This window comes from Maniola jurtina, chromosome 28 (assembly GCF_905333055.1).
Source record: "Maniola jurtina chromosome 28, ilManJurt1.1, whole genome shotgun sequence".
NCBI classification, from domain to species: Eukaryota; Metazoa; Arthropoda; class Insecta; order Lepidoptera; family Nymphalidae; genus Maniola; species Maniola jurtina.
In genome coordinates, this window is record NC_060056.1 from 6364671 (window position 1) to 6391335 (window position 26665).

General features: G+C 39.1%; 1 protein-coding gene and 1 long non-coding RNA gene across 2 annotated transcripts; both read right to left on the minus strand.

Annotated features, from left to right (window-relative positions):
- Nucleotides 1-5303: 5303 nt before the first annotated feature.
- LOC123879348 (zinc finger protein 84-like) lies at nt 5304-26493 on the minus strand. The gene is made up of 15 exons (XM_045927006.1): nt 26229-26493; nt 23753-23866; nt 22584-22778; nt 21836-21998; nt 15248-15381; nt 14772-14903; nt 12384-12472; nt 10822-10944; nt 10043-10150; nt 9065-9185; nt 8563-8645; nt 7976-8093; nt 7274-7378; nt 6247-6381; nt 5304-5431 (listed from the first exon to the last, which is right to left on the minus strand). The coding sequence occupies exons 1-15, from the start codon at nt 26316-26318 to the stop codon at nt 5339-5341; spliced, it is 1803 nt and encodes a 600-aa protein (XP_045782962.1). The 5' UTR covers nt 26319-26493; the 3' UTR covers nt 5304-5338.
- On the minus strand, nt 19035-21468 carry LOC123879374. The gene is made up of 2 exons (XR_006798983.1): nt 19999-21468; nt 19035-19753 (listed from the first exon to the last, which is right to left on the minus strand). It is a non-coding gene; the product is annotated as an uncharacterized LOC123879374 (long non-coding RNA).
- Nucleotides 26494-26665: the final 172 nt, after the last annotated feature.

The window sequence follows — 26665 nt, forward strand, 5'->3', positions numbered from 1 at the left end:
TTTTTATCTATTTACTTAAAGTGAGTAAATTAGCCTACGTCTTATGGTAAACTTCGATTAGATTTGTTTGAACCTGTAACAATGTGGCAATGCTGTAACATATTATGAAGCTGAGTAACCCTCAAACATCAGATGATGATGATTTGTCATATTGTCATCATGATTGATGACATCAAATGAGTTGCAGCGAGCTTGCGCTGTGGTGCAAGACCGTGGTGACTGGCATGTAGTCGGTAGTCCTTACAAGGGACCTTTTTGTTTGGCAGTGATCATCTATCTGTTGACGATGGCCGTTTCATAATCAAACAATCACACTAATATTATAAAGGCGAAAGTTTGTATGTGTTTGTGTGTGTGTGTTAATTGAATAAAAATAATTTGAATTTGAAAAAAAAATTTGAATTTGAATTTGTGTGTATGTATGTTTGTTACTCCTTCACGCAAAAACTACTGAACGGATTTGGCTGAAATTCGGAATGGAGATAGATAATATCCTGGATTAGCACATAGGCTACCTTTTATCCCGGAAAACTAACGAGTTTCAGATTTCGAAAAACCTAAATCCACGCGGACGAAGTCGCGGGCGTCAGCTAGTATTCTATAAAACAGTTATATCCCGCCTGAATTTGACATGGTGTGATCGCATCAAGCGCTATCATCAATCAATCAATCAGCCTGTTTGCGTCCACTGCTGGACATAGGCCATTCCAAGAGCGCGCCATCACACACGATCCTTCGACTTCGTCATCCACTCGCTTCCCGCTATCTTCTTATCTTCATCCTGCAGATATCCTCGGCTGATCAAAGACCTTTCCCAAAGAGTGCCACCACAAGCGCAAGCGCTAACTTATCTGCAAATCAAATAAAAGAGAAAGTTCTATACCTTCTCGTTGGCGAGTTTCTTGTAAGCCGTGAAGTTATTCAACGGAAATAAATAATACAGCAACCTGATACCCTTACAGGTCTGGGATTCACATTTGATACGGTTTTATACATTGTTATTGAAAAAGGCTAGAAAATGGCTACTAATGACAGTTAAAATACATACTATAAACAATATAATATTTTAAAAGATACCTATGTCTTATAAGTTGTAACTATCCCACTACTGAGAAAATATCTCACAGATGAGATAGATAATATTCACGTAGGTAATATTATACTTTACCGAAAATGCCTGATTTCTCACTACCCAAGTATCCATTCTATAAATGCGAAAGTATGTTTATTTATTGGTTTGTTCTTCAGTCACGTCGCAACAGAGCAACGGATCAACGTGATTTTTTTTTGGATACCTATAATTATTAGAATGGCATAGACTACTTTATCTTAAGCCTACTTTAGTAAGTGTAGTTTAGGTACCTATTTATTTTATTGATTACGTATGTACCTACATCTATTTTGCTAATTCTTTTAAATAAGTAACTAATCATGTACTAAAAAGGCAAAAAATACAATTTACCTACTCTATCAGCTATTTGTGAAAAATGCCATGAAATCCATTCAACAATTTCAAACAATGCAATAAAACAATTATTGGCGTCACTCAGAAAAGCAGGTATTATTTAAATATTTTTATCGAATTATTGGAATGTCCTCTCCAAAACCAACACAAAAAAACACAAGTTTAATGTGCAAGGTTATCCGAGAGTTTTAATCTAAACAAACTAATGCCAAAATAAATAATTTAATTAGAGCGTGATTGCTATCACAACATCTAATTATCCAGTTCACAACCCAAATACCGAAAATACGCGATATCGCTCCGAATCTCAGAAAGAGACTAAACTAAAACCTTCAAAACACCCGTATTTATGCAAGTTCAATCTTGTCGGCCTCCTAGCAACAGATGACAGTATGACATCGAATGAGCCAAATATCGATTTTATCAAACTACCTGCATTAGATAAATTAATAATTTTATATTACTTTTGACAACTCAAATCAAATTTTAAAAATAACCTTACAGTTCGGCCGTCCTGAATTTAACACGTCCTCGTGTTTCTAATTAATCATGTCATGTCAGTCGCGGGCTTCCTTGCCCTAAGTCAAATCCAAATCATGGGCTATCCTGCCCTCCGTCAAATCATTAAAACCTACCCTTGAACTGCCGAACTCTCAGTGTTAATATCAAGTCAACAATAAATCCAAACGACTAACTTCTCATTCGATGTAGGTATACAAAATCTGAACCACTTATTGCAAATCACTTTTCAATTCACAAAAGACTAAATTATTAAAAAAAAAAAAAACTAAAAATTTTAATCACCAAATCAAACTCAATAAAAATTTTAATCAAATGTGGGTTGTTTACAAAAAGATACCAAAGCGAAATTAAGACAACGTGAGACACGTCCCGCTTCTGAATTATTGGCGTCACTCAGAAAAGCAGGTATTATTTAAATATTTTTATCGAATTATTGGAATGTCCTCTCCAAAACCAACACAAAAAAACACAAGTTTAATGTGCAAGGTTATCCGAGAGTTTTAATCTAAACAAACTAATGCCAAAATAAATAATTTAATTAGAGCGTGATTGCTATCACAACATCTAATTATCCAGTTCACAACCCAAATACCGAAAATACGCGATATCGCTCCGAATCTCAGAAGGAGACTAAACTAAAACCTTCAAAACACCCGTATTTATGCAAGTTCAATCTTGTCGGCCTCCTAGCAACAGATGACAGTATGACATCGAATGAGCCAAATATCGATTTTATCAAACTACCTGCATTAGATAAATTAATAATTTTATATTACTTTTGACAACTCAAATCAAATTTTAAAAATAACCTTACACAATATTATAAAAAATCAAAATCGTTCGTGATTATATCGAGCGGTTACGCAATAGTCTCTATCAAGTAATCTTCATGTAAAGCACGTCAGTCCAATAACCAAATTATATGTATGTATGTCTGTATGTGTGTTACGTAATCGACTGAGACGGGGTTTTTGTTCTTCATACACTTAAATATTATAACCTAAAATTAAGTTAATGAGGTAAGTATTGGTACGCAGTGGTACGCTGTGGTCTTGTTAGTGGGAGGTCCCGGGTTCCGTTCCCGGCAGGGGTTTGGAATTTTATTAATTATCTGGTCTGGTCTGGTGGGAGGCTTCGGCCGTGGCTAGTTACCACCCTACTGGCAAAGCCGTGCTATCAAGTGATTTAGCGCTCCGGTACGATGCCGTGTAGAAACCAAAGGATTTAATGAAAACTGCCATACTCCTTCCAGGTTCGCCCGCTACTATCGACTGCATCATCATTCATCACTTACCACCAGGTGAGATTGCAGTCAAGGGCTAACTTATGTCTGAATAAAAAAGCTTTATCAATCTCATATTTTAGATTTTTAGCGGACTTTTTGATGAAACTGATTATCACCTCGATAAAAGATGGCGGCATCAAAACAGCAGATCTGTTTGGCGACCACATTCGGCGGAAGTGAAGTTAGGTAACGAGGTATAATGCGTAAAAAATGACTTTTCGGGCGCTGTTTTAACTTAATATTTCTAATATGTATCATGGTAAAAGTACGATTTTAGTCCTTATTTCAAAGGTGAACCTTACTTTTAACATGATAATTGGAGCCAGAGTTAAAATGCCGCGTGAGAAGTCACTTTGTACGGACTTCAATAAACTTTACTGTTGTCCAAAAAAGCTTTTACTATAGGTAGGTCATATGCTAAACCCTGCGCCGGCCCACTACTGAGGACAGGTCTCCTCTCAGAATGAGAAGAGGTTAGGTACTCGTAGTCCGCCACGCTGAGAAAAGTGCGGATTGGCAGGCTTCAATGGCAGGCATGCAGGTTTCCTCACTATGTTTTCCTTCACTGTTAAAGGAAGTGATGTTTATATACTTATGACGCACATAACTCCGAAAAGTTAGCTTTGAACCCGGGATCGAACCCCCGACCTCCGGGGCAATTAGGGGATATATAAGGAGGCGGATGTCTTAACAGGGCTCTCTCTGTCACTTACTCCATACAATCGTAGTCCCAATTTCATTTGAATACTAAGCAACCAAAGTCCATGAAACTTTGCAGACATTGTGTGCAAAATTTCACTGTGCCTGTGGTGTTTTAGATTTTTCTAAAAATATGTAGTTTTAAAATTACAGGGGCTCAAAGATTTGTATGTGAATTTGAAATGTGAATGTGAAATTGACTACGTAACTTTGAAACCAAATATTTTAACGAAAATCTGGAAAACCACAGGCATAGGTATTAGTTCCCGGAACGTTTCTACAAAATTCCACTGAGTATGATTGGTTAGTATTCCAATGAGAGACGAACTACGTTTGTATGGAGCGAGTGAGGAGAGACCCCTCTTAACCACAAAATACAAGAAACAAAACCTGCATTCTTCGAAGTCGGTTAAAAATAAGAAACATTAACCATTGTTTAGCCAACTGATTAGTACTAGGAACAAGCACTAAGTATACCTGGTCTCAGCCTGGGAAAGTCAACAGGCAAACTTTTACATCCTATTTGAAGTTAGTCTTTAACCCTCACATACAAGGTTACAGTAGACTTTACAAGTTTGCTTAGGATTCCGTGTAGTTTTTAGAGTTCCGTACCTCAAAAGGAAAAACGGAACCCTTTTAGGGGGTTCCGTACCTCAACAGTAAAAAAAGAACCCTTTTAGTCGCTGTCTGTCTGTCTGTCAAGAAACTTATAGGGTACTTCCCGTTGACTTAGAATCATGAAATTTGGCAGGAAGGTATATCTTACAAGGGGAAAAATCCGAAAACCATGAAATTGTAGTTAGCAAATTAGCTGGAATACCTACTATACTTTTATACAATACGTAAAATAGATATTGTTGCATATTCTACGGTAAGTGGTGTTTGCAAGTATCTATTGTACTTCTCTGAATGTATACGGAAGTTCTGCGTGGTTGCTCTTTTAAAACCTTTTGAGATTATGAGAAATAGTTCACCCGGAGGCATGTGATCATGACAACAAGGAATGAACATGAAAGTCCTGGCTTATTTTTTACCTGAAGAGACCAAATAAGCATTATTATTGATTGATGCCACGACGCCCGCTCAAAAAGCGGTGATATACTGCAGTAGACAAGTACTTTTTCACCTCACTAGCTCAAAAAGGGCGCTTTTGCTGTCTAAAACCAGTGAGCAAAAATCGTTTTTGCTCACTCTAAAAATGCTTAGTTGTTTTCTGGCTTAAAAAGCTCTCATGAAAATGAGGCCTAACTCGGGATAATTTATATCGGTGGACTCCTTCATCCTTCAGCATTCCTTTAAGGTAGTAAATAAGACAAAAATAAAAGACGTGAATAATAAAAAAATATGTATATTTTATTAATTAAAAGCTACAATAGTGTTGTGCTGGTATCATGTGTGGACGCGGCGTCGAGCGAGAGCGCCGCGGCCGCCCACTCGCCCGCCGCGCCGCGACGACCAGTCTGTGAACAAAAACTTTTTTTTACACCAAGCGAGAAAAAATAAAAAAAAACCGGCCAAGTGCCAGTCAGACTCGCGCACCGAGGGTTCCGTACTCGGGTATTTTTTCCGACATTTCCGACACGATAAATCAAAAACTATTATGTATAAAAATAAATAAAAATCTGTTTTAGAGTGCACAGATAAAGCCCTTTCATGTGATACCCCACTTGGTATAGTTATCTTACATTAAAAATTGAAACATTTTTTTTTTAATGATGTGACCACAAATTCGCGGTTTTTCGATTTATTCCTGTACTTGTTCTATAGACCTACCTACCTGCCTTTTATGATTCTAAGTCAACGGCAAGTAGCCTATAGGTTTCTTGACAGACACGACGGACAGACAGATAGACAGACAGACAGACAACAAAGTGATCCTATAAGGGTCCCGTTTTTCGTTTTGAGGTACGGAAATTATGAACGACACAGTAGTACGGCTTCGAAATTACTGAGCCGATTTTGACGAATGAGGTGTCAATCGATTCGTTATTATGGTCTGGATGACATAGGCTACATTTTATACAAAAAAAATCGACCTGACGAATGTTACATCAAAAAAAGTGGGTCTCCAAAATTTTTTTTGCTATTGATACGAGTGGGGTAGCAAATGAAAGAGGAAAAAATTCTGAGTTCATAAATATAAATATAGACCGACAGAAAACCAAAAGAGACAGATATAGAGCGACAGAAAAACAAAAGTATATCTATCGCTATATATCGGCGGTTCGCTGGTAGTAGTCGGGTTTTAGTGATGTTTATGTTCGATAATCCTCACCTTAAGTTTGAGATGCACTAGTTTATTGTGATTGTAGAGCGCGGCCTGGTAGCCGAAGGCGGCCGGACACGACGTACAGCGGTAGGGTCTCTCCCCGCTGTGGCTCCGCAGGTGACCTTCTAGGCTTTTCTTAGTCTATGGAAAAATATTTTATTAAGAAAAAAAAATCTTTAGGCCGGTATTTTGTTCTAAATTTGCACGATAAATCAAAAAGTATTTTGCATAAAAATAAATAAAAATCTGTTTTAGAATGTAAAGGCAAAGCCCTTTCATATGATACCCCACTTGGTATAGTTATCTTACTTTGAAAATTAAAACACATTTGAATTTTTTTTCTGTGATGTAACCACAAATTCACAATTTTCGAATTTTCCCCTTTACTTGTGCTATGAGACCTACCTACCTGCCAAATTTCATAATTCTAGGTCAACGGCAAGTACCCTATAGGTTTTCTTGACAGACACGACAGACAGACAACGAAGTGATTCTAGAAGGGTTTCTTTTGCCTTCTGAGGTACGGAATCCAAATAAAACGTATATACCATCGTACTGCAAGATATCGTCAAGGTCTGCATCCGTACGTAGTTGAAATTCCTCGGACACGTACGACGCGATTTGCTTCCTCGTTTCTACTCCGAACTAGGATATGGAACGCCTTTCCAGCATCAGTTTTCCCTTCCACTTTTAATATGGGTACCTTCAAGTTAAGAGTGAATAGGCAACTTCTAGGCAAGCGCGCTCCATCTTAGGCTGCATCATCACTTGCCAGCAGGTCTGATTGCAGCCAAGCGCTAGTCTGTAAATTAAAAAATTGGTTGTCTGTAAAGTCGGTTTACTGACGATAGTTGAACGTGACAACAAAGGCCGATTGTGCTTCTTTGTCGCTCGTTCCGCGCTCTCGCTTGCACTTCAAGCCTTACATGGAACGCCTCAGAGCGAGGTAACGCCGCATGAGTCATGTTTTTTCGTGCGTGCAGCCGGCTCTATCGAATTATAAGTCGTTGTCACGTCAAAAAAAAATACATACGGAGTACGCCTTCCCGCACACGTCACACACGTGGTCGCGCTTGGCGCGCGCGTTGCGGTGCAGCATGCGCACGTGCGTGCGCAGCACGGGCTTCGACGAGCACGCCTGCGGACACAATACAAATAGATATCATGATCAACAACAGAGCAACCGCCGAGTTTCTTGCTGGTTCTCCTCGGTAGGAAAGGCATTCCGAACCAGTGTAGATGCTTTTGACGATTCAAAAGCACTTGTAAAATTTTATTTGAATGAAAATCTATTCTATTCAACCCATTGGCGGCCCACTACTGATCACGGGTCTCTTGTCAGAGTGAGAAGGGTTTAAGGCAATAGTCTGCCACGCTGACTCAATGCAGAGTAGCAGACTTCACACAGTTTTGACAACATGGAGAACTCTCAAGCTAGCGCAATCAAAACTGCGCAATTTGAGCAATAAATGATTTTGAGTTTGAGTTTGAAAGAGGTAAAGTCTCACGTATTGAAAATGGAACTCTTGGCGCTATCAAAAACGCTCGCCTACGGCTCGGGGTACAAGCGAGTGTACTTACAAAATTACAGCCATCTTCAGGTGTACAGCCAAGTTGTGTTCTTCCAGACGTATCGTTTTCACGAATTTTTTGGCATACAGAGTGCAAGCGTGCCTTGAAACAAGTAAATTAAAAACGTTCGCCTACGGCTCGGGATACAAGCGAGTGTACTTACAAAGTTACATCCTTGCTCGGTGCAGTTAATTGGTGTCATTTTAAGGTGTACAGCCAAGTTGTGTTCTTCCAAACGAATCGCTTTCACGAACTTCTTATCGCATAGAGTGCAGGCATGCCTTGAAACAAATAATTAAATAAATACCGGCCAAGCGCGAGTCGGATTTGCACACGAAGGGTTCCGTGCCGCTGTACGTTTGTATACTTTTTTTGGACTTACATGACAGCCATTTTGAATTTTTCATCATTTGTTGTTATAGCGGCAGTTCAGTGAAAATTTCAACTCTCTATCTATTAGAGTTCACGAGATACAGTCCGCTGACAGACAGACAGATTGACGGACGGACAGCGGAGGCTTAGTAATAGGGTCCCCATGGGACCCTAAAGTTTTATTTTAACAAAGAATTGAGTGGTAGGGTCCCTAAAATTATATTTTTAACAAAGAATATTTCTTTATTAGTTTAAAAAGATAAAAATTGGACCAGGAGGCACTTATCTCTATAAGAGATCTCTACCAGTGACCCTTGGCAGTATGACTTAGTATGGAGAAGCGCGTAAGAAGTGTACCCTTAAGTATAATTGACTCACTTTAGTTTAGCGGGGTCCACATGTTTCAGATTATATTTCATGTGTTGGTTGAAGGACATCTGGTTTTTGAAGTTCATGTCACACTGAAAATGTAAACAAAACAAATAATTTCGTTTCACTTTTTTTTTAATTTACAGATTAACGCTTGGCTGCATCACACCTGCTAGCAAGTGATGATGCAGCCTAAGATGGAGCGCGCTTGCCTAGAAGTTGCCTATTCACTCTTGACTTGAAGGTACCCATATTAAAAGTGGAAGGGAAAACTGATGCCGGAAGGGCGTTCCATATCCTAGCGGTTCGGATCAGAAACGAGGAAGCAAATCGCTTCGTACGTGTCCGAGGAATTTCAACTACGGGTGCAGACCTTGTACGATGGTAGAAAGGTGAAGCAGGAATCAGGTCAAAGAGCTCTTGTGCACACTCTCCGAAATACATCCTGTAGAATACCTTTAGACTGGACATTCACATTCAGAGTTATGTGCCAACAAACAAACAGACATACCTCATGGCAGTAGAGCTGCGCGCTCGCGTCGTGTGAGATGAGATGCAGCTCCATAGCCTTTTTGAACAGGAACTTTTTGTGGCAGCGCGGACAAGCGTGCTCCTTTTCTCCTTTATGTATACTGAAAATAATGAAAAATCCGGTCAAGTGTGACTCGGACTCACACGCGAAGGGTTTCGTATCATTGTACTAGATGTGCAACACTGCAAGTTAATGACGGAAAGCGCCATCTATATGTAATTGAGTGAACTAATTATTTAGTCATGAACACTAACTTTTAATGTTTCTTGTCATATTCACGGGTTTCGATTTATTTATTTGTGCTATAAGACATCGCTACCGGCCTTTCATGATTGTAGATCAACGGAAAATACCTATAGGTTTTGATTCCACCGAATTGACAGACAACGAAGTTATCCTTTAAGGAATCCTTTTGAAGTACGCAACACTACAAATACCGTTTTTATAACTACTTTTATAGAATAGAATAGATTTTTATTCAAATAAACTTTTACAAGTGATTTTGAGTCGGCAAAATAATTTACCACTGGTTCGGAATGCCGTTCCTACCGAGAAGAACCAGCAAGAAACTCGGCGGTTGCTCTTTTCAACTGTTCAATTTACAATAATATGCGATACTATACAAGCAATTGCAGCCCCGCGCATTGCTGTGCGTATTTAGGGTTTCGTACCTCAATAGGAAAAGACACTTGGTTGTCTGTCTGTCTGTCTGTACATCTGTCTAACTATTCGGATGTGCGTCTCATGCAATTAAACATCTCTTACTTTAACGGTGAAAAAAAATATCGTGAGGCAACCTGCTCGCCTGAGATCTCATAATGTTGTCATAGGTGTGTGAAGTCTGCCAACCCGCACTTTGCCAGGTGTGTTAGACTATGGCCGAAATCCTTCTCATTCTGACAGGAGACCCGTGCTCAGTAGTGCGTCGGCGATGTTGACGATGATCACGATACTCACAACAAATGCGTCCTCAGCGAGTCCTTATTCCTAAACATTTTTCCGCAAAGTTCACATTTCTGCTTCTCCGAATGACTTTTTATGTGATTTCTCAATCTGCCAAGACTCCTGTAAATTGTAAAACAGTAAGAGTCCTAATCCTAATCCATATTTCCATACTAATATTATAAATGCGAAAGTGTGTCTGTCTGTCTGCTACCTTTTCACGGCCCAACAGTGTAACCAATTCTGACGAAATTTGGTATAGGGTTAGCTTATATCCCGGGGACGGACATAGGCTACTTTTGATCCCGGAAAATCAAACAGTTCCCGCGGAATTCCTAAAGACCCATCAACTTAACCGATTTGTATGAAATTTGGTACCGAGGTAGCTTGCGTCCCTGTGATCGAAATAGGCAACTTTTTATCCCGGAAACAGTTCCCACGAGATCAAAATACCGGATAAATCTAAAACTATTGTGCATAAAAATAAATAAAAATCTGTTTTAGAATGTACAGGTGAAGCCCTTTCATATGATACCCCACTTGGTTTAGTTCTTACTTTGAAAATTGAAACACATATAATTTTTTTTTTTACGATGTAATCACAAATTCATGGTTTTCGGATTTATTCCTTTACTTGTGCTATAAGACCTGCCTACCTGCCAAATTTTATGATTGTAGGTCAACGGGAAGTACCCTATTAGGTTTTCTTGATACGACAGGCGGACAGACAGACAAGAAAGTGATCTTATAAGGGTTCAGTTTTCCTTTGGAGGTACGAAACCCTAACTACTCACGTCTCGGTGTGTCCGCACGCGCCGCACGTGTGCACGGGCGTGTTGCCGCCGTGCGCGCGCGCCACGTGGTCGGCCGCCACCTCCGCGCGCGACCACACGTCGCCGCAGAACCGGCAGCGCCATCTGTGAGTACCAACGTTCCGTGTTACATATACACGTCGATCGCTCTTTGTTCGCCTTATCAGAAGCGCCTGCTACAAGAGAACAAGTACCTGCGCCTGATTGTAGGAGCTCCGAGGTACGTCCTGTTACAATGGGACACCCGAAAGGGTTTTTAAAAAAAAGGATTGGTTTTACACAGAATAAGATTAACTTTAATATACTTGGAAAAGACTTAGAAATACATCAAGATTTTAAGAGACGTGCAAGCTCTTTGAGTTGTTAGACCGGACTGACTGCAACCACCCGATCCGATACCTCGTCAAGATCGAGCTGCTGCTGGGTCAGCTCTCTAGCTTACAGTTAAGGGGTGTAACAGTCCAAAATGACGTCATTTATCGGGATACCAAGACGCCCACCGTGGAGGAGTACGTCCACACACTTACGCGGCGCATGTTCGTCCACGCGGACCATGGACCGTACATACACCACCAATATACAGACCACCAAATGGGTGTCCTCTACCTCGTGAGCTTCTGCAGTTACCCGCACCAGCGCAACTTGCTGGTGAAGATGACGATGGCGAAGACGACGCAAGCATTACCGGACTCGAGAATACCCCATGACGAGCCCATCGCCCGCAGCACGGTGGCCCTGGATCCAACACACCCGAGACCTGGAGGCCCTAAGAGCAACCGCCGAGTTTCTTGCTGGTTCTTCTCGGTAGGAACAGCATTCCGAACCAGTGGTACATTATTTTGACGATTCAAAAGCACTTGTAAAAGTTTAATTGAATAAAAATAATTTGAATTTGAATTTAAGCCAAGGCAGGCCTTAGCCGACAACGGCACCGGGGAAGCGTTCTTCCCCACCCCACACCCGGGCAAGGAGGCCATACCTCCGTCTTGACTTAGGTCAAACAGAGAAGACCCTGCTGTGTACAAACTGACAAAGGACTCGCCATACTTGCTGTACCTGTCAACTGTCATTTGATGAAAGGTACAGTCTTAACTAACATGCTGTGGAAGGTCTGAAGCTACTTTTTATCCTAGAAAATCAAAAATTTTCCATGTGATTCTTATTGAATCGCATCGCACTTAATTGTGGCTCATACGTTAAACCGATTTACATGAAAGGTATCGAGGTAGCTTGCATCCCAGAAATTGACATAGACAACTTTTTGTCTCACAAAATTAAACTACTTTTTATCCCGGAAAATCAAAGATTTCTCATGGGATTCTTAAAGGCCCATCCTTTAAGCTGATTTACATGAAATTTGGTAGTAAGGTAGCTTGCATCCCAGAAATTGACATAGGCAAGTTTTTATCCCGGAAAATTAGAGTTCCTACGGGATTTTTGAAAACCTAAATGCACGCGGGCGAAGCTGCGGGCATCGTCTATTGTTAAATAAATGACTTTGATTAATTTTGGGCTAATTTGTGTTGGAAGTAAAAATGTTTAACCTGGAAATATGCCTCCTGCGGTGCGCTTTCAGAGCGCACGAGTTTTTCAACCGCACGCGACACACGCTGCACTCTTCTGTCCCGTACGACTGTGTACAGAGAGAAAGAGATAGATGTATGATTTATAAAAAAAAAGGTTCGTTTACTATGCGTTTACGTAAACAAAACCGTGTACAGCGCGTAAATTTTGAGAAATGACTCTAATGTGTTTCTTAGATTGGAATCTATAGAGAGCACTGTAACGACCCTACATTTTACACCAAAGTGTTACAAAATAATATTAAAAAAAAAAAAAAAAAAATTGTATTAAAATTTTACTTCAATTTTATCAAAATCAGGTCAGTGAATACTTGTAGACATGTACTTACTCATATGAACATAAAATTAATTTTTTTAGACGTTTTAATCTTAATGTGGGCCGTCCGCATTTTCGAAAAGAGGCAAACACCGTTTCGCATGTCGGTGATGCAGAGACGCGATCGACCGCGGCCGAATTGCGTTGGCGAGCGATGTGTGCGCGGGCGTCGTAACGCTCGGAGCAGAGTCGAAATCAGAACGTGAACCCGCACAGCGGGACCGCGTGCATATGCGTCGGCGGGCGGTGCCTGCGCGGACGTCGTAATGCGCGGAGATAATTAATTTGTTTAAATTCTGTACTGGGGCGATACATAAAGTTTATATTAAAGAATACTGAGTTGAGACTCGGACCAAGTTGATGTTTGGAGAGAAACATTCTAAGCAAACACTCGAATAGAAGGGACCACTTTAATTACACAGATATATTTGTTATATAGGGGCGATACCTCCTAAGATCTAAAAGCGATTTATGTTTGAACTGTTGACGACGTGGCTGCTCAGGCGGGGAGAACCGCGTGTCCTCCGGATGTTCGGTGATCTTTGCTTGAGATGGCTTTCGGTGATATTAACTAACTATCTGACATATGACAGAGCGCGTTGGAAGAAACTTATGCGAGGGAGAACCCTGGTGCCTTTGATGCTTTGTCAATCCTAACTAAGGAGAGCCCTAGTGTCTTGAGCGCTTTGTGAAATCTTTGCTGAGATGATTCTAATGTGCTTTAATAACAGACTGACCACAGAGGGCAGGTAATGCTGCTGTTCTGTTTGTATTCTGACATTTGTTGGAATACTTAACCGCCTTGTGGTGGTTACCCAATATTAATAACATACCCATACAAAATTACGCTAATGCATATATACTGAAGGTTGGGTTAAGGCCTGTGGATATTCCCGCAGTGAGTCTGACCCGTCCTTGAAACCTATTACAGGTCTGTAGTGGGAGAGCACCACTATAAAAATGCTATTTCAGCTTCGGCTGCAACGTGGGATCATAAGTGGCACGCACCACTTCCTAAAGTATGCTTGCATACGCTGCGCTGTTTATTTGGATGATGACGTGTGTGGGGGGGGAGCTACTGTTCATTGGTATTTTATGTGCCATATTGATCTCTTGATTTATCGAGGGTCCCAGTATGACGATGGGATACCAAGGGAAGGCAGAAGCTCACCGTACGTGGCGTGGTGGAGCTACGTACCATCATTCACTCTAAACCCCTTTTACGCCACTGGAGAGAATGATGCCGCACACAACTTCTTCCTTTACGAAGGAAGAAGCACACACACACACACACACGTCTAATAAGTAGGGCTCTATATGAAGTGTTGTCTTGTAAGGCTGTCTCATGATCCTATCATAGTTTAATTCGGTCCTAAGCGGGAACACACCTTTTGATTCTTGAACTAGTATTTGTCTTATCAGACCAAATACTAAATAAGTATTCATACACAAACAACACATTTTCAATACTCGAACTCAGTTAGCACTGGCAATAGTCTTGCCAGACCGAACGCTTGAGAGACATTATACGCAATCACACATTTTCAATACTTGAACTCTGTAAAGTCGTTTAAGTCTGGTGAACTCATTATTTCCGACGCTCTAAAAGTTCTTGGTTTATTATGGACACAACATTACAAGGGGTCCTACCGCTATACGATACACGTGCCACTTTAAAGAAATTGTTTTAAAATATATCCTTTAGAAAGATCCGAAGGAAAAATAGGGTAGAGTTTCTTAGGACCCCGTTAGTTCAGTTACAGCACTTTGACTTTGCTTAGACTTAAGACACTGTTAAAACGAGACAGATTTATGCCAGCGGTGTAGCGCTGTCTCGTTTTAACAGTACAAATAAAAGCGTGAACAGATACTTGGGAATGCATTTGTTCTATTTGGACGCTTTTTTAACGTCCGATAAAAAAGCGTCCAAATAAATTCTCGTGTAAGGCCTTCGAATTGTTGTCGTCCAATCTCATGAGAGATTTCTGACGCCCCCCTCCCACTGAAAGGAAGTGGCAAGCAATTCTACTCACCGGGTCGTGTTTCTTAGAGTTATGATCGTCCAGTTTGCAGCGGTGGTTAAACCCAACGATACACGTGTAGCATCGGTGCTCATGACGGAGGAACATATGACTGGTGAGAGCTTTCTGACGCTCCGCTTCCACCTGGAGTTAACACATCATCATGATCAACATTTTGCCAACCTCTTTGGCGCAGTGGTCTTTTAAGTGAGACCTCGGGTTCGATTCCTAGCAGGGCCAATTTGATAACTTACAATTAGGGTTCCGTACCTCAAAAGGAAAAAACTGAACCCTTATAGAATCACTTTGTAGACAACAAAATGATCCTATAAAGGTTCCGTCTGTCTGCCTGTCTGTCTGTCTGTCAGGCTCCCATCGGCGGAGAGGGGCAACACACGCACAACAGATGGGTACGTTGAAGTGCGGAAACCAGCCCAGCAGACAGAATAAGGAATATATGATTCCTTGTCTTTGTGTGTTTGTCTCACCTCGTCCCAGCTCAAGACCACCATTTCCAGATGTTCAGCGTCAGCGTTCAGCTTCTGCAGCTTGTTCTGCACTGTAGCGTTATTCACTACACCTGGAGATGCTTTCCGCTTCCTACTCCTTTTCCCCCTTTCCCCTAAAAGAATATAAAACGTACAGACATCATGTAAACGGAACTCTTTTGTTACCCAACTATGTCAAAGCCAAAAGGAAGGGTTATGATTTTTAACCCCCGACCCAAAAAGAGGGATGTTATAAGTTTGACGTGTGTTTCTGTGTATCTGTCTGTGGCATCGTAGCTCCTAAACTAATGAACCGATTTTAATTTAGCTTTTTTTGTTTGAAAGGTGGCTTGATCGAGAGTGTTCTTAGCTATAATTGAAGAAAATCGGTTCAGCCGTTTGAAAGTTATCAGCTCTTTTCTAGTTTTCTTATATGGATTTTTGTGTCGGAGGCTTTTAAATTTTGAGTTATGTAACTCAACTATGTCAAAGCCAAAAGGAAGGGTTAGCAGTATAGGTATTTACAATACTACCACTTTTATAAGTTACGCCGATGTACCTGCGCAGAAAACTTATTTTTGTATGGCGTGAAAATATCTCAGCCAATCATAGCGCGCGTCCTTAACCTATTGGTTGTTGCCTACGCGCCATGTATTGTACGCACGGAACATGAGCGAGATAGCACGAGTCTCTGTTGTTCCTGTGTTTAAAGTCTTAAGGTGGTTGGATACGGTCAGCTAGGCACATCAGCGCTACTAGATGGCGTTTATTTTGTAATTAGACTTATTTTATTTTTTTATGAATGAAAATGTGCATATTTTTTTATGTTAATATAGCTCCCAATTGTAGCATTATATTTTTATTATATCCAACTACGTTTGTGATGTATTTTAATTTTCAAAATACTTTAATTTGTACTGATAATCACGCGGTGGTAGCAGCAGAATTTTTCACGCACACATTCACAGGTTTGTTGAATACAAAGGTGTTTACTAATTTCGACTCATCAGAGAAGTACTCGCTGGACCGATGGTTCAGACTCTAGGCACAACGTCTACAAGTATCGGGTTCTATTCCATGACTTGACTATTGCTTTTTTTCCTTTTTTATTTATTTTTTAAAATTATATTATAAATAATATAAACATTTTTATACCTAGCTATATTTTTTGTGACGTTTTATACTGTACTAGCTTTTACTAGCGACTTCTTGTGTGGAGTTAGGTTTTTATTATTTGTCGGCGGTACCGACTTTTAGCTGTCAACACTTTGCTCACTAAGCATTACGTCATCTCCCCACTATCGTCGTTGGACTATAAAAACAGACACGCTGTGCGTAGCGAGGCATTATTCGTCCGGTTGTTGCCGAGAACACTTCTCAGTAGGAATAGTCTGTCGTTCTGTAGGTTTTAGAGTAGTGGTTACCTAAAGTGGTACTGTTGGTTAAACGAGTTGTTATTGTGGTGGTTAGGTTAGATGGTTGGTTTGGGACCGGTGTAAGGGGTGGAGGAGCCGGCCTAGGTAGGTTAGGTTAGGTTTACCTAGTTACGCTGGTAGTTGTGACATGCAGTAAACGGAAGTATTGTTCTTAACACGTCTGAAGATCGCCTAGTGATCGAAGCAGACCCTAAGGATCTTCACCTGCCTTCATCAATTCTTAAACAATCCTCGGCTCGATCCGACATCAGAAGTGGGATGAACCGTGGAGCCTCTTCAGCTCCACCTAACCACATCGAAGAAAATAGCTGGCTTGTTGCAAGGTCGAGCCAAAACTCTTGGAGATACGTGAATCAATTACCAAAGCTTGGAATATCTGGAAACGAGTGGTTAATGGTGACAAAGACAAGGACATCTGATTCAAGTCCAGGAGGTGAAAGCTACAGGTAATCTGCACTTTTTCAAAATCTTAATATTGCCGCTTTGTGTGTGTGACGTAAGTTGAGGACAGGGGCCTCCTTACTTCTGTGTTTTGTAAGTTGAGGACAGGGGCCTCCTTACTTCTGTGTTTTGTAAGTTGAGGACAGGGGCCTCCTTACTTCTGTGTTTTGTGACGTTTGTGTGTGTGACGTAAGTTGAGGACAGGGGCCTCCTTACTTCTGTGTTTTGTGACGTTTGTGTGTGTGCCGTAAGTTGAGGACAGGGGCCTCCTTACTTCTGTGTTTTGTAAGTTGAGGACAGGGGCCTCCTTACTTCTGTGTTTTGTGTCGTAAGTTGAGGACAGGGGCCTCCTTACTTTTGTGTTTTGTGACGTAAGTTGAGGACAGGGGCCTCCTTACTTTTGTGTTTTGTGACGTAAGTTGAGGACAGGGGCCTCCTTACTTTCACTATTAGTCGTGTCCAACGAGAATGAGGGCTTCCGTGCGTAATCTGTTTCGTACAACGGTACTGTGTTCTTTTTTTTTTCTTTGGCAGGTCGAGGGCGACCTGTGGTCAGAATGGCCATGTCGGCGCTGATTTACGAAGGCGAGCACGAACGCGCACGAGCAATATCGGACAATCCATGAATCAGGGACGGTGGGGACGGACCGGTCACCAGCTAGCTCCCGAGGACGGTCGCGCGTCAGAATGGCCGTGACGCGATGATGTTAAAAGAGTTTTACTGTCATAGACACCGCACAGTTACAGTTAACCACATACCCTTAACAACAACCAAAAAAAAAAAAAAAATTTTGTTTTTAAGTTCAGTTAGATGCCAAGAAATTAATTACTCAGTTAGACGCCACCGAGTTTCTTGCTGGTTCTTCTCGCTAGGTTGTGGCGTTCCGAACCAGTGGTAAATTAGTTTTGAATAATGTTTAGATCATGATTGATTAAGAGTTGCAATAGCAATTGCGCTCTAATCATATGAACTGTAGTTTAGAATCGTTTCAACTAAATTTCGCGTCGCGACATGTCAGTAGATAGGTTCTTGTAATTAGGTTTTGGTTCTTCTCGCAGTATTAGCCTATTTTTTAGACAGATGATCAGTTGAAAGTGATTTGTTAACCTAGGTTGGTTGTGTCAACTTCCTAAGTGTTGAGATGTGATGAATTAGTCAAGCCAAAGAGCCCTAGAAAAAGCCGTGATGGTCAGAATCATAACCAATAGCATTGTACGTTAATTATTGTAATGTTTCTGGTTTACGGAGGTTTACTGACTGAGGGGACGCTGATGTCCGGTCCACTAGTGTTGAGTGGTTGAGGGGACATTGATGTCCAGGTTTAGAATTAGAAAGATGTTCATTGACAGTTAATTGCTAGTCAGGATAGACGAGCGGTATAATGATTTTGTGGTTATGGTTTTGTCCTCACATGCTTTGTGACATTTAGCGTACGAGGGCGTACGCAGGTCAGAATGGCCGTGTCGGCGGTACCGACTTTTAGCTGTCAACACTTTGCTCACTAAGCATTACGTCATCTCCCCACTATCGTCGTTGGACTATAAAAACAGACACGCTGTGCGTAGCGAGGCATTATTCGTCCGGTTGTTGCCGAGAACACTTCTCAGTAGGAATAGTCTGTCGTTCTGTAGGTTTTAGAGTAGTGGTTACCTAAAGTGGTACTGTTGGTTAAACGAGTTGTTATTGTGGTGGTTAGGTTAGATGGTTGGTTTGGGACCGGTGTAAGGGGTGGAGGAGCCGGCCTAGGTAGGTTAGGTTAGGTTTACCTAGTTACGCTGGTAGTTGTGACATGCAGTAAACGGAAGTATTGTTCTTAACACGTCTGAAGATCGCCTAGTGATCGAAGCAGACCCTAAGGATCTTCACCTGCCTTCATCAATTCTTAAACAATCCTCGGCTCGATCCGACATATTAGATAGAGAAGAGCCATACAAGTCCTCGAAAGCATGCAAAATGCAGTTGTGACGTGATTGAATGACAAACCAACAAACAAACACACTATCGTATTTATTACATATTTTTATATGATTATAGGATTATTAAAAGTAGAGACATTTTTCAAATTTTATTTATTAGAAATAATACATACTTTATTCTGAACATCTAAAATCTAAATTATTAAAACAATGAACCTAAAACTAAAAACCTTAAAAAATATAATATAATAACTAAAATAAATTATTAAAAGAAGTCCCTTTAGGCAAGGTTCCAAAGATACTGACGTTGTTCCCCCTTTGGATGGCTAGACTAATTTTCTTTGTCCGAGGTAGCTGCCAGCTCTTCGGTCTCCTGTGATGTCGACTAACCTTTTTCATATTTCCCTAAAAAGGCTTGAAGCGCTAGGACCCCAGGGACCAAGGGTCTCGACACCGAATGGGACAGTAAAATTGAGCAAAATTGATTTTATTTACACAATGAAATGTCTAAGCAAGTTTGATTATTGCAGACTCTCCGAAGTACTACTTCAGGCAATACACAATTTTTAAAAAAATTAACTAGTTTTGGTATCATGTTACCGATAAAAACTTCATCACGTTCTATTTCTAAAATAGTGATGTCGTAAGTTGGAGAAATATATCCAACAAAATAGCATTTGTTCATTTTTGTAACCCGCAGCTGGCCCTGGATCTGAAATAAAAAATATTATTATTATTTGTACCTATAAAAATAGAAACCTATGAAAATGAAAATAATATAATTAATGCGAAAGTTTGTATGTGTGTGTGTATGGAGATAGCTCATACCTGGGAACACAGGCTACTTTTTATCCCGGAAAATTACAAATATCCCGCGGGAATGAAAAACCTTGATCCACGCGGACGAAGTCGCGGGCATCATCTAGTTACTGATAAAAAAAGTATTTTGGTACTAACCTGATAATAGAAATAGTGTTTTTTATTCATTTGTAATCTCCCAGTACTATCAATGTAGAGAGGAAAATTTTTACGATCTTTTGCAGCAGAAAACATATCTTGACTGTTGCGAGCCAATGAGGGAAAACATTTTATTTCCAAAATTGATTTTTCTTCTTCTATAATCCCTGAAATCAATAAACAGATGTGTTTAGAATATAAGGATATATTCAAAAACAATGATTTGTAATCAACTAGTACAAACAACCAATTATTTATATATAGGTACCTATGTATCATGGATCAATTACTATTATTTGATTATTCATGTTCCACTTAGGACTAAACTTGCTACACTCACTACGACTGCAAATAAGAGGTTATGTTTTCAAAAAATTATAGCTGATAACTAGATATCAATTATAGCAAAATATTTATGATGTAAGCATTGTAAATACCTAATAATAATTCCATTTCGAATAAGTATTTGAAGTGCAATTATTATTAGGTTCGTGTACTTACCTTTTGCTTTCTCCGTGATATCTTTTCATTTGTCCAAGAACTCGTTTGCGACTTTTCCGGGGGCCAGAGTAATGGTGATTCAGATAATCTTTGCGTGAAGTTCGTGGCTCCATAATTTATTTTTGTTGTATGAACAAGCAACAATACAATAAAAATACTCAAACTTTATCACTTGTTTATCACAAACACTAGAGGAGGTACCACCGCGTCGCGCAATTCACAATAAGAGGGTTACCATCTCTAAATAGTTTTTGCCTAGATATTGAATAATGCGCGGTGCGCCATACACCCCGAGCTTTTTTTTTAATTTTTATTTTAATTATTTTAATAACTAAGATTCATTATAAATACCTCAGTATGATTTTAAGGCTATATTAATGAAATAGTAGTAATAAAAGTATATAAGTTGACGTAAAATTTGGTTTCGGTAAAATCGATCAAAAAGTTTTACAACTACTTTATGCTACTAAAAGCAAGTATATTTATCATAATAATAGGCTTAGTATATTACTGCGTTATAGTTCATGATTTCAAACTTTTAGGGAATTTTTCCCTAAATTCTTAGGAAATTCTTACGTTTGGCATCACCTGACCGACGCATCGAAAGCTAGTCATCATGAAGCTAATAGTTTTAATTTTGCATCAAACGCAAAACGAAGAGCGGCAACAGCGCTTGCCAACTTACTATCAGCGAACTGGCAACGCAGCATCTACTTCCACGAAAGCAGCGGAAACGCACACTACTAAAACGTTGTAGCGTACGACACTATCGCCTTCTACTCATACATTGACAAAAATTAGTAAAAATTTCGATCTCATTTAGCTATTAATCTATTGTTTTCTTCAGATAAATATATTTTAGCGCAAATAAAGTTCTGAATAAGAGCCAAGTGATGTGATTTCAGTATGAAATTATGCCCTAGATGTCCATAAATGGAAAAATAAATTAGTATGGAAATCGAACCACCTTAACGTCAAGCAATAAGGTCTGTATTTCATTGGTGTACATTCGGTTTTAGCTGGCGTTAGGTTGTACTTTTCTATGCAAATGAATTTTGCCGATGCGATTTTTTAAAGTGATAAGTGTTAAGGAGCAAATTTCAAAAGCCAACAGCCATATAATTTATTACTTCTCAAACAACCACATGTGGCACTTCCAATAAAATAAGGAATTGAAAAGAGCAACCGCCGAGTTTACTGTTGGTTCTTCTCGGTAGGAAAGGCATTCCGAACCAGTGGTAGATGCTTTTGATGATTCAAAAGTACTTGTAAACGTCTAATTGAATAAAAATATTTTGAATTTGAATTTAAGGTGTTTTATGTGACTAGTTTTCACCTTCGTTTTCGTTTTTCCGTCTCCCTCTAGGCTTGGTTTTGTCTCCCTTGCACAGAGGCTCGTCATCTGACTCGTTGAAGGCATCACAAGCTTTGCTCCGTTTTCTGGATTTACTCCTTTCTGGCTCAGGCACTTCTAGTATTGGATCACATTTTATATCAGTCTGAAAAGTTATAACCAATACATTAATTTTATAAAAACAATGCCCCTCCGCCGTGTATGTCTGTCTGTATGTGTTAATCTTGTGAACTAATGATATGGTAGAATTTTTTTTTATAGTGATCAAAGGGTTCTGTACCATTGTACAAGAAACATTTTAAGGCTCCATGAAGGGTGCCAAGGGGACCCTATTTATTAATAAGCCTCTACTCTCATGAGGTCTGTCTGTCTGTTAGCGGACTCTATCTCCTGAATCATAATAAGTAGAGAGTTGAAATATTCAGTGTATTTCTATTGCTGCTATAACAACAAATTTTACCCCTAAACAATCACACTTCACATCACACTTCACACGAATATAAAGGCAAAAGTTTGCGTGTATGTGTGTGTGTTTGTTACTCCTTTACGCAAAAACCACTGGACGGATTTGGCTGAAATTCGGAATGGAGATAGATAATATCCTGGATTAGCACATAGCTTACTTTATATCCCGGAAAACCAAAGACTTCCCACGGGATTTCGAAAAACCTAAATCCACGCGGACGATGTCGCGGGCGCCAGCTAGTACATAAATAAAAAATAAAGTTACCTTAATTTCCACTCCCTCAACATTAAATTCCACCAAATCATCACTAAACTCTGCATTCCCATCACCCAGGCCATCATCTCCCAAGTCATCTTCTATCTTCACAAATGCAGTTGGAAATGTTGTGTCGTGAACTACTTCTATTATGTTATTGCATTCTGTGGTTTGAAGAGTTGATAGAGATTTTGATTGTGGTATCTAAAAATATTAAAGCAGTGATTTACATAAATTTAGTAATTTGTGTTTTGTGTTTTCTTTTGATTTGTATAGTAATGTGTTTTTTGTTTGGTTAGTAAAGAAGTTAGGTTTAAATAAATATTTACGCGTAGTAAGTTATTATAAGCATAGATTAAGGTGTATGGATAAGTTATTAGTTAATATGTACGATAAAATAAGAGCGCCACCTCGCCAACAAACTGGCCCACCAGTTTGGCGAGCAATAATATTATAGATCCTTTGTTAAATTTTTTTGATTAAATAAATTAAAAAAAAAAAAAAACATAATATGACTTGCTTTAATGGTGAAGGAAAACATCGTGAAGAAACCTGCATGCCTGAGAGTTCTTCATAATGCTCTCAAAGGTGTGTGAAGTCTGCCAATCCACACTTGGCCAGCAGGCAAGCTTTGGCCTAAGCTTTTCTCATTCTGAGAGGAGATCTGTGCTCAGTAGTGGATCGACAATGGGTCAAATCATCAATCAAGATTTAAGAAAATAAAAAATATATCACTACATAGCCATGGTAGCCTATTGGTCAAAACATGCACTTTCTATTTAGACAAGTGTAAATTAAAAATTTATAACACCCCACACAAGTGAAGGTTACAGTAACTAGAAAAGAGCTGATAACTTTCAAACAGCTGAACTGATTTTCTTCTATTATAGCTGCGTTGTAAGCTATAATAGAAGAAAATCGGTTCAGCCGTTTGAAAGTTCTCGATCGAGCCACCATCCAAACAAAAACAAAACTAAATTAAAATCGGTTCATTAGTTTAGGAGCTACGAGGCCACAGACAGTTACACAGATACACACGTCAAACTTATAACACCCCTCTTTTTGGGCCAGGGGTTCATTCAAACTTTTTGTAGTATCAATTTGTAATTACATTTCATTTCAAGTTATTTGCCAAGGACATGTTAACTGTTAAGATGAAAGCAATACAAATGACTTACTAAATATCTAACAAGGATGGTGTGAGCACATCTCACTTGCCGCCTGAACCTTAGAAGCCTCTTAAAAAGAGCCCCACATTCCCAGCACAGCTGCACAAAGTTGTTGCAGTACTCCTGGAAACATTCCATAATATTATACACTAGCTGATACCCGCGACTTCGTTCGCGTGGATGTAGGTTTTTTTAAATTCCTTATGGAACTCTTTGATTTTCCGGGATAAAAAGTAGCCTATGTGCTAATCCAGGGTATAATCTATCTCCATTCTAAATTTCAGCCCAATCCGTCCAGTAGTTTTTGCGTGAAGGAGTAACAAACATACACACACACACACACACATACAAACTTTCTCCTTTATAATATTAGTGTGATGCAGTGATAGCATAGACAATTATGTTTATAATAATTAGTAATTTAATTAGTGTAATTGGATTATGTAAATTTTAATTAAATAATAATACAGTGCTAAGAAAAAATATAGACTCAAGCAGATATAGAACTTTAATTAAAAAGATAGTAATGATACTTTAAATAAGATATACTAGTAAAGTACTACAAGTAGTATTAAAACTAAATATTACATTTATTCTTGTTTGTTTTTAATAATAACGATTTTTTTTAAAACATAGTCTACGACGTGCCACAGGCCCTGAGAAAAATTATAAACTCAACGTCTCTTTTAATTTCATTTTAATTAATATTGGGTTCATTTTTCTCTTATTTTTAAGCACGTCTATCAGTCTATCAGGCATGCTGTATACCAACTTCATCAAAACAGAACTTGAAATTTCAGCCCATGATAACTCCAGTCTTTCTTTTAGTTGGTTAAAATTCGCGATTGGTGCCTTATTTTGGTCATAAATATTCTTTGCTAATATGCTCCACACATTCTCGATTGGACTGAGATCGGGGCTTGCAGGTGGCCACTTCAATATCTGAATCCCAAACTCTTGAAACCATTGAATAGTAGTAGATGCTGCATGACATGGTGCATTGTCTTGTTGGAAAACCACATTGCAATCTTCAATTAAGGTGATAAAAGGCAATAAGTAATCGTGAAGCAAATTCTGATGACCGGCAGCGTTCATTCTACCTTTTATGTTGGCTAATTCGGTTTTCTGAAGTCGGGAGATACCAGCCCAAACAATGACAGATCCTCCTCCCTGAGCTCGTCGTGACATAATTTTTTTTTCGAATCTTAAATCGTGCTAATAGTAACTGAAACTGTTGGGTTCATCAAGATTAATTTTTTTTCGTCACTAAAAATCACATGCTGCCAAGTATCCGAATTCCTAATGTACTTTTCTGCAAATGCAATTCGAGCTGCAATGACTGCGTGACTTCAATACCGGTTTTTTTTAATACTTCTGATACTTGAAGTGTACACACTGTACCATCCATTTCCTCGCGAGGCTAGGATGGCAGTTCAAGTTAAATTGGCGCACCAGGCTTGAACATGAAATCCCCGTTTTAGAAAGTTATCTCAACACAGCTCGTTTTACAGTAGGTGCGTATTAATAAGGTCACCCTGATCGTTTTTTCTTGCCATAATTTTCAATCCCCTGTTTCAACAAGTTTTTAACTACACTTTGAGATTTACAAATCACACTTGCTATCTCTCTTTGCGTTTTCCCACAACTTATTAAGTCAATAATTCTTTATTTTTCAATATCGGTCAATTGCTTACCATGGTGCATAGCGAAATGGAACAAAATGATTATAATAATAACATGATTAAAATAATGAAGATTAACTGAATCTAAAACGATGCTGAAAAAAACACAATGTTACTCCAGCATTTCTCCATAGAGACTGAGTTTATAATTCGTCACAGCTCACACACGGCCTACGGGCAACATGTTACGTAATATTGCGGAATAAAAATACCTACAACAAAAATAATTATGAATTTATAACAAGTGTATTGTGTTTCGTGGTTTTCATATTGCTTAGTAATATTTAGTTAATTAACATATTAGTTAAGTTCAAATATTAAGTTGAGTCTATATTTTTTCTTAGCACTGTAAATGATACAAGGTGTTAGGTAATATGAAATATCTGTAACATACTACTAAGCTGCCATTTTTATTTTATTTTTATTTATTTATACTACTAAGCTGAGGTTAAGATTAATCAAAAATTTGGTAAAGTCGCACACAAAAGGTCCTGCAAGTAAGGTTACATACCATCGTATAAGAAATAACACTTTTTAATTTTCTTTTGTGATGTAGCCACAAATTCAGGGTTTTCGGAGTTTTCCCTTTACTTGTGTTATAAGATATTGTGCTAACTGCCGAATTTCATGATTCTAGGTTGACGTGAAGTACCCTATAGGTTTTGTTTTCCTTGTATCCCTTCCTGGATCTTGACAGGACAAACAGACAAGGGAGTGATGTTGTTAGGGTTCTTTTTTTGTCTGGAGATATGGAGTTACAGAACCCAAGTGGGCCTCATAGTATAATGCTAAGTATTACTTACTGTATCAAGAAAACTTAAATAAATCTTCCGAACTTCATCGTCAACAACCTTTAGTTTTCTGTCCACACTAAGACAACCTTGGCAAACCATATTGCTTATTATGTTCACTATTTAGTTTAAAAATCACGTAATATGTACTTAAGTAACGAGTGTAATTCAATAATATTAATTAATTTTTAGAAATAGGGAAAGTAAAGCACTACCTATCCTTCAATAATAAATAAAAACAAAAACAAAATCGATAACAATCGATACGTCAAGTGTCAAGCAAGGAACATTTATCACAGACCACGAGACATTTATACTCCTGTCAAGACGTCAACGTGGTCACAGACTAATAACATATAGGATAATGTGGTGTCATATAACATAGTGATAACGTGGATTTTCGGACTTCGTCTGTGGTGGCGTTTGCTGGCGCGAGTGTTGTGACTTTT

Bases quoted from the DNA above. Each gene is read 5' to 3' on its own strand.
- LOC123879348 (XM_045927006.1), bottom strand. From the start codon at position 26,318: ATGGTTTGCCAAGGTTGTCTTAGTGTGGACAGAAAACTAAAGGTTGTT. The intron at 12,473-14,771 runs GTGAGTAGAATT...CTCTGTACACAG, and splicing joins ACTCTAAGAAACACGACCCG to TCGTACGGGACAGAAGAGTG. The intron at 7,379-7,975 runs GTAAGTACACTC...TTGTGTCCGCAG, and splicing joins CCGAGCAAGGATGTAACTTT to GCGTGCTCGTCGAAGCCCGT.